This window comes from Molossus molossus, unplaced genomic scaffold (genome assembly GCF_014108415.1).
Source record: "Molossus molossus isolate mMolMol1 unplaced genomic scaffold, mMolMol1.p scaffold_m16_p_1, whole genome shotgun sequence".
NCBI classification, from domain to species: Eukaryota; Metazoa; Chordata; class Mammalia; order Chiroptera; family Molossidae; genus Molossus; species Molossus molossus.
Window position 1 is genome coordinate 230,132,827 of NW_023425344.1, and position 8,711 is coordinate 230,141,537.

The following is an 8,711-nucleotide window of genomic DNA, read 5'->3' on the forward strand; positions in this document are numbered from 1 at the left end:
CTTCTGATCTGCTTCACTTACTTTTATTATCTTTTTGGCCTCTGTGGGCGTTTGAGTTTGCATCCCCTGGTATGAACAGATAACCTCGGAATGTGATTAAGTGCCATGCTGGAGGCAAGCCTAAGATGCCTTGGAAGTTCCTGACCAAGATCATGTGCCAATAGTAGGTGAGGCCCAGAAGGACAGTGGCAGAGGTTTGGGTGGTGGGTGGAGTGGGAGATCTGTGTAAACAGATGGAACATCATGGGAAAGTGCTCAGAGGTAGTAGCAGCAGCCTCTGTCTCTTCTTTGATCTATTGACCTGCTTTTGACCTTCCTACACAGATTTCTTCCTAGGACAGTGGTGTCTCTGTCTCTCTCATTCCTGGGAGAGAAAAGATGACTGAACCCCTTCAGTGACCAAGCCCACCTAGCTCCATATACCAGCTGCACTCACACACCTAGGTTTCCTTGAGTCACCAGACACACAGGTATGCTTGGACATCACCGCTCAGATCTCATCAATACAGGCTTCTAAAAGAAGAGTCTTTACACCAATTACTCAGTTACACACCAACAATAATATAGGGCTATTTCAGAGGAGGGGCCGAGAATATTTTAGTGTTTAAATGATAGAAGTCAGAGTCTGTGTGGCTGGTGAAATTTATACCTCTGCATAAAATAAACCATCCTAAATGCCTGTTCCTGACAAAGGCAGAAGTGAGAGTGTTTCTCTGGGAGGAATCCAGAAAAGCAGAGAGAAGGAATCTAGCTGCTCTCAACATGAGAATGGAAGCCTGTCTGAATGGGCAGGGCCAGGTTCAGCCCATAGGAAAAGTAACTATCCTCTTTTTGAGGGCATCCGTTCACCAGAAAAACTAGCAAGGTTAGTCAACTGAAAGTGAAGAACTGGAGCCTATCCTTGCTCACAGGTAGGAACCCATTCCTACCAGGGGTGTGAGAGATTTGGCAGAGGCTGGGTGAAGGCTGAGGATGGAAGAGATTTTCCTAGTGGAGTTCAAAGTCAAGTCAACCTACAGTCAAGAACTCTGCTCTAAACCATAATTAAATACCACTCAACACTCACTGGGATGGATATTTTTTTTTAAAAGTATTAATGAGACTGCAGAGAAATTAGAAACCTTGTACATTGCTGGTGGGAATGTAAAATGGAGCAGTTACTTTGGAAAACATTTTGGTAGTTCCTCAAAATGTGAAGCATAGAGTTACCATATGACCCAGAAGTTCCACTTCTAGGTGTATTAAGAGAAATGGAAACATGTTCATACAAAAACTTGTATGCAATGTTCACAGCAGCATTATTCATAATAGCCAAACAGTGGAAACCACCCAAATATTCATCAACTGGTGAATGGGTAAACAAAATGTGGAAAACCCATATAATAGAATATTATTTGGCAATATGAAAAAATGAAGTACCAATACATGATATAGCATACATAAAACTTAAAAATGTTATGCTAAGTGAAAGAAGCCAGTCACAAAAGACCAGATGTTATGATCCCATTCATGCGAAATGCCCACCAGAGGCATACATACCTGGAGAGGCATATCTATACAGAACGCAGATTAGTAACTGCCTGGGGATAGGGTCAGAGTGGGAGGACAGGGAGCGGGGACTGCGAGACAGAGTGACTGCGAAAGGACACGGGATTCTTTTTGGAGTGTTGAGAACCTCCTAAGATTGGCCCCGCTCTGAGGGGGCGGGACTATCCCGGGAAGCTTGGCTGCGCTGTCCCGCGGGGCGGGGCCGCGGCGGCGGCGCACGCGCCCTGGCGGCTGTTACTCAGACGCGCATGGCGGAGTGTGTTCGCCTCTGCGACGTGGGCCCTTCGCGGAGATGTCGGTGTCGCCAGCAGCGTCGGGGCCGGCCGAGACAGCGGCGGCCAACAGTAAGCCGGATTCGGACTCGGGAGAGGAGCACGTCGCGGCGGGCGCGGCGGCGCTGTGCGGAGCGGGGGGCGGCGGGAGCGCGAGCCCCTCGCCGCCCCCGCGCAGCTCGCTGCTGGGGCTGCCTCCCGAGCTGCTGGTGAAGATCTTCACCTTGCTCCCCGGCACCGACCTGCCCAGTCTGGCGCAGGTCTGCACCACTTTCCGTCGCATCCTGCACACCGACGCCATCTGGAGACTGCGCTGCCAGGAGGAGTATGGCGTTTGTGAAAACTTGCGGAACCTGGAGATCATGGGTGTGTCTTGGCGAGACGTCTACGCGAAGCTGCTCCACCCCTACAGGCACATCTTGGGATTGTGGCAGCCAGATAGCGGGCCCTATGGAGGACTGCTGAATGTAGTGGTGGACGGCTTGTTCATCATTGGTTGGATGTACCTGCCTCCCCACGACCCTCATGTGGATGACCCAATGCGATTCAAGCCCTTGTTTAGAATTCACCTGCTGGAGAGGAAATCAGCCACGGTGGAGTGCATGTATGGCCACAGAGGGCCCCACCTCGGCCACATCCAGATTGTGAAGAAGGACGAGTTCTCCACCAAGTGCAACCATACGGACCACCACAGGATGTCTGGTGGGAGGCAAGAGGAATTCCGAACATGGCTGAGAGAAGAGTGGGGGTGGACGCTGGAGGACATTTTCCACGAGCACATGCAGGAGCTCATCCTGATGAAGTTCATCTACAGTCAGTATGACAACTGCCTGACCTACCGCCGCATTTACCTCCCGCCCAGCAGCCCAGACGACCTCATCAGGCCAGGCCTCTTCAAAGGCACCTACGATATCCATGGCCTAGAGATTGTCATGCTCAGCTTCCATGGGAAGCATGCCAAGGCCACGAAGATCACGGGTGACCCCAACATTCCTGCTGGGCAGCAGACGGTAGAGATCAGCCTCATGCACCGCATCCAGCTGCCTGACATCGAGAACCTCCGCAATTTCAACGAGCTCTCCCGCATCGTCCTGGAGGTTCATGAGCAGGTGAGCCAGGAGCAGCAGCGGCAGAAAGACAGCACCGAGGACAGCGAGGGCCACAGTTGGCAGGGTCCCGGAGAGCCTCAGCAGGGACCTGCCCAGCCCAGGGTCGGGCCACCCACTGAGAAGGTCAGGGAGCCTGGGGCCCCAGCTTTGGAGGGGCATCCTGTCCAGTTTGTTCTGCCTGTGGGCGTGGTTTCAAGTAACGAGGACTACCCTCGAACATGCAGGATGTGTTTATACGGCACGGGCCTCGTCGCTGGCCATGGCTTCACCAGCCCCAAGCGCATCCCGGGGGTCTTCATCCTGTTTGACGAGGACCACTTCGGGTTCATCTGGCTGGAGCTGAAATCCTTCAGCCTGTACAGCAGAGTCCAGGTCACCTTCCAGAATGCGGACGCACCATCCCCACAGGCCTTCGAGGAGATGCTCAAGGACATTCAGTCCCTGACTTCCTGACGGCCCCCTTCCCTGTGGGGGTAGGGTGGGGAGGGGGTGGCTTGGATGTCCTGGGAAGAGCAGCAGCATGCACTTGAGAGATTTGACCATCTGACCAGAACACCCACCTTCTTGTAGGTGTTTTGGCCCAGCCACCCAGACACTTTCTATAGAGTGGGCAACATACGCCTACATATTTGTCAGTAGCTGATGGGAAAGCTGAGCTGAGCATGTCTTATTAAAAAAAAAAAAAGAAAAGGTTCTGAAATTAGATTGTGGTGATTGTTAGATTGTACAACTCTTAATATAATAAAAAACACTGAACTATACATTTTAAAAGGGTAGATTTTTATAGTATGTGAATTATATCTCAATAAAACTGTTATTACAAAATATCTCTGCACCAAGTTTCCTCAGCCTCCCTCTGAGATAACTGGAAGGCACAGTAGACTTTTGCCCCCTCCCTGCGCGTGTGCGTGTGTGTGTGTGTGTGTGTGTTCTTTAATTCCACAGCCTTCCTTTACTTATAACTTCTATCTGCTTGTTTTTCTTAAGGTTCTGTCCAAGACCCATATATAATGTCTAGTGGTTATGCTCCATGAAGGTGGGCTCCCAGGTTTACAACTAACTACGTGTGTGATCTTGAGCAAGTTAGTTAACTTCTTGACCTCAATTTCTTTATTTGAAAGATAGGGATAATAATTGTATCTCTTCATAGGTTAAGTGTGAACATAAAATGACTAAATATATGAAGGCTGTTTAGAACAGTACCTAGTACAGTACATACATAGTAAATTCTGTATTAGTCGTTGCAATGATTATATATTAAAACCCTAGAATAGTATTTAGCACATAGTAAGTGTCCTATAAACATTAGATATTACTTACTCGTTTTTATTATAGAGGGTAATGGCTAACTTATCCAAGACTTTTTATGTTTTGCTGTTGATGAACATTTAAACTGTTTCCATTTTGGGATTATTTATAAATAATATGGTTTTGAATATTTCTGCATCACTTTATACATCAGGGGGGAATTGCAGAATCATAGGGTATTTGGATCTTCCCGTTTCCAGATAAATCCAAACTATTTTCCAGAGCATTTGATTCAGTTTATATTCCCACTCCCACACTTGATATGCTCATCTTGTAAAATTTTACTTCTGGTATGTAATGGTGTCATCAGTTTTAATTTGCATTTCCCTGATTACTAATGAGGGGGGTGCCTTTGATTTCATCTTTTGTGAAGTTCCTGTTCAAGTCTCTTGTCCTTTTCTTACTGAGTTAGATGTTTTTATCTTTGATTGGTGAGAATTCTTTTGGTTTGGAAACTAGTCCTTTGTCTACAGCAAGTATCTTTTGATGAACAGAAAATTTTAATTTCTAAGTAAGCAGACTTGTGAATCTTTTCTATTATGGTTAGGGCTCTTTGTTTCTTGATAAAGAAATTCTTCCCTGGTCCAAGGTCTTGACTGTGCTTTCCTGTTATTATCTTTTAAAAGTTTTATAGTTTTCCTTTTTTACTTAGGTCAATTTCACCTGGAATTGACTATTGAGTATGATGTGAGATAGGTATGCAATTTCAATTTTTCCTAAATGGATGCTCAGTTTTATCAGTACCATTCATTAAAAAGTCTGTTGTCTTACTGATCTGCAGGCCACCTCTGTTGTGTATTAAGTGTTCATATGTGTAGATCTGTTTGGGGCCTCTTCATTCTGTTCCTCTTATGGCAACTCCTCTTACCCTGTTCTTATTCAATAATATGTTTTGTCTTGGTCCTTTACTTTGGAAATCAGCTTATCAAGTTCCATACCCACCCCCACCCCCCAAATAAATAAATAAATAAATAAATAAATAAATAAATGTAAATAAAAACAGTTTTTCCAGTCAGTATATATCTCAGAATCTAATTGGAGGGTAGTGGGTAGTGACTCTTTCTTTTCCACCTGGAAGTGAACAAAGAAGAATGTAAATTTAGTTGCTGTTGAAAGTTGCCTTATTCTAGAGACATCACTATGGGTTTGAAAACAACAGTCAGAGAAGGGCAAAGCCCAGGGAATCACTCACTGAGAACAAAGACCATGACTTCTGAGTTCCTTTTACCTCTGAGTGCTGCAGCTCTGTCGATTTGACTTGGAGTTTTTGTTACCTGCCACCAAAAGCATCCTTAAGCTATCTTAAATACAGACTTGAATGCAGAAGCAAGTAAAAAGTCCTCTTCATAAAAAGAAAAGCAGCTGTCTCCAAAACTATGACTTTTATTTTATAGGAAGGCCATATGTAATAATAATGATAGTGATGATAGTTATAGCTAACATTTACCAAGCCAGGCACTGTGCTAAGATATGTATAGGTAATATATATCATTACATTTATTATCTTACTTAGTGACCATGACCTCCCAATATTGTTCTTTTCCTAGACCCAGACATGTTAAGTAACTCTCATAATGTTACATAGTTAACAGGATTCAGAGATAGGTCTGTCTGATTCTAACACACATCAATTTTTTTTTTTGTGTGTGTGTGTGTCTTTTACTTAGAATTCTTTATTAAATAGGGAAGATTAAATGCTTCCAAAAGAGTAAGAGTAAGGTTTTGGGAAAAAGGGAAGTCTACCTCACTAGTAGTAGGAATATAAATGAATATAACCTTTCTAGAGAGCAGTTTAACAGTATGTATTAAAATGTTTATATTCTGAAAATATTTATATTCTTTTAACTACTAATTCTACTTTTTAAAAATGAATAGCAGCCCTGGCCGGTTTGGCTCAGCGGTTAGAGCGTCCGCCTGCGGTCCGGAGAGGCCCGGGTTCGGTTCCCGCTAAGGGCATGTATCTCGGTTGCAGTTTGTCCCCGGCCCTGGTTGGTCGTGCGGGTGGCAGCCACTCGATGTGTTCCTTTCACATCGATGTTTCCCTCTCTCTCTCTCTTTCTCTCCCTCCCTCCCACTCTGTCTGTACAAAAAAAATGGAAAAATGTCCTCAGATGAGGATTAAAAATAATAATAATAAAAAAAATGAATAGCACCCCAAAATAAAGATTTTCAAATGTCATCTTTCATTTGTTTATAGCAGCAAAATTTTTAGTAGAAAAATAGTTTTGATTAAATGTTAGGAACTAAAATATTTATTAAGTCTGATGTTTTAGAATTTTTAATGACAAGAAAAAATACTATATTAAGTGGGGAAAAAAGCAGATGCAAAACAGCATTCACAGCAGGATTTCTATGACATATTACCGAATTTAAAAGGTGAGAAGGATATACTGTAAAATGATAGTGATGATCTCTGCAGGGTTGGATTATGGATATACATTTTGTTCTTTTCTGAAATCCAAGTTTTAACCATGAATTTGCAGAACATTTTATTTATGGAAATTTAAAACATATTCAAGGTAGAACAGAAAAATGAAGCTGGATGAATTCATCACCGGCTTTAACAATTTTCAACACAGAGCCAATCTTGTCCATCTTACCCTTTCCTACTGTCTCCCTCGGATTATTTTAAAACAAATCTCAAATGTCAATATTTCATTTGTAAAAATTGCAGCATGTGTCTCTAAAAGATAAAGACTCCTTTAAAAAAACAAAACACAGTACAGATAATTTAAAAAATTTTAAAAAATAATTAATTCCTTAGTATCATAATATCATTAGATATCCAATCAATGTTGGCATTTCCCTGTCTTAACATTTTTATGTTTTATATATTTTTAATGTGTTCTTGGTTTTGCTTTTTGAATATATATCATTTATCTGAATTGAGATCCAAATAAGTGTTCTCTATTGTGATTGGTTGATATGTCTCATATCTTTTTTACTTATAAGTTCCCATCCATCTCTATTTTTTTCCATGCAATACTTTATTGAAGAAACTAGGTCATTTGCCTTGTAGGGTATTCCATAGCCTTGATTTTATCTTTGTGTTGTGGTCCCCTTCTGTCCTTTCTTGTAAATTCTTCATTAGATCTAGAGGGTTGATCAGATTCAGGGTTTTGTTTTGCTTTGTTTTTGAGGTGGGGTGCAGGAAGGATAAAGAAACTTTGGAGATAGTGGTGTTTACTTCTATGTGGAAGATTCAAAGTCTGGTGGGCTTTCTTGTGATGTTAGAAGCCATTTATGATCATTGCTACGCCCATAAATCATTATGAATTACAAATTGGTGATGTTCTATCATTCCTTTTCCATTTATTAGCTGGAATAGTTCTGTAACACAGAATTTCCCCATGATCAACTATTTGATTACCATTTGGGACAGACAACAAAGAATGAATGCCTATTTTTGTTTGTTTTTCTCTTTAATGACTAGCTTTTAAAATAGGTGATTTCCTAGCATTCTTCAGAAGTGACAATTTTTTTTCAGAGTGTAATTTTAAACTCATGGAGTTAAATATACATGATATGCTTTAATCCATTATCTGATTGATGATCAAACTGTACCAGTTTTAGCAACTGGGAGGTTCTTCATATTGATTTCTGAATCCTTTTGACCCAATGCCAGTAGTCTGATAACATCCATGCTTTCCTTTAGGACAAGATATTCCAGGATCATCATATTCATTTCTGTTTTCAGATTTGAACTGACTCATTTCTCTAAATAGGTCTATTATCTTTTAGTGGGACAATCTGTGTACTAGGGGATAGTAAATAAATTATGTTTTATAAAAGGAATAATAGACACTGGATGATGAATACAGTAAAAAATAGGCAGAACTATAAAACTGTCACAGTCCAGGACCCCTTTAGAGATAGGGACACACTCCCATATACCTCAACAGGAATGTCCACTCTGTATCATGGATATGACCCCCAATTACCAAGAAAATACACTGTTCAGCAAACTTACTTTACAAAGATATGTAAAATTTAAAAAAAGTACATATGTGGATAAGTTCTAGTTATCTAGAAAATTTATGTAGATAGAATGCTTCATTCACCTTAACAGTGGTTCTCAGGCTTACGGTGCAGAAAAAAATCATTTAGGGAACTTGTCAAAATACAGATTTCTGAACCTCTCCTCTAGACCGTCTGAATCTGGGAGCAGAATGTATATTTTAATAAGGCTTAGAATTTGTATTTTAATAAGACTTCCAAGTGATTTTGAAGAAGATGGTCTATCAACTACCCTTTGCGGTACACTGCCAGATAGATTTACAGATAGACAAAGCAGGGGCAGGAGGGGATATGACTCAGAAGAGTGAACCGTGGAGCACAGTTCTGAAAATTAAACCACATTTAAAAAATTTAATGATTCTCTTTTTCTGATTTCAAAAGGAATTTATTTTCTGCGGAAAAAATTTTAAAAATAGAAAAGCAAACAGAAGAAAATAAAAACCACCTGCAATCCTAT

General features: G+C 41.6%; 1 protein-coding gene across 1 annotated transcript; it reads left to right on the forward strand.

The window, feature by feature from the left end:
• The first annotated feature begins 1,796 nt into the window (after nucleotides 1-1,796).
• LOC118619888 (F-box only protein 31-like) lies at nucleotides 1,797-3,695 on the forward strand. The gene is given in 2 exon segments (XM_036246720.1): nucleotides 1,797-1,860; nucleotides 1,863-3,695. Coding segments are annotated over 2 exon segments (1,584 nt in total). The 3' UTR covers nucleotides 3,383-3,695.
• The last annotated feature ends 5,016 nt before the right edge of the window (nucleotides 3,696-8,711 follow it).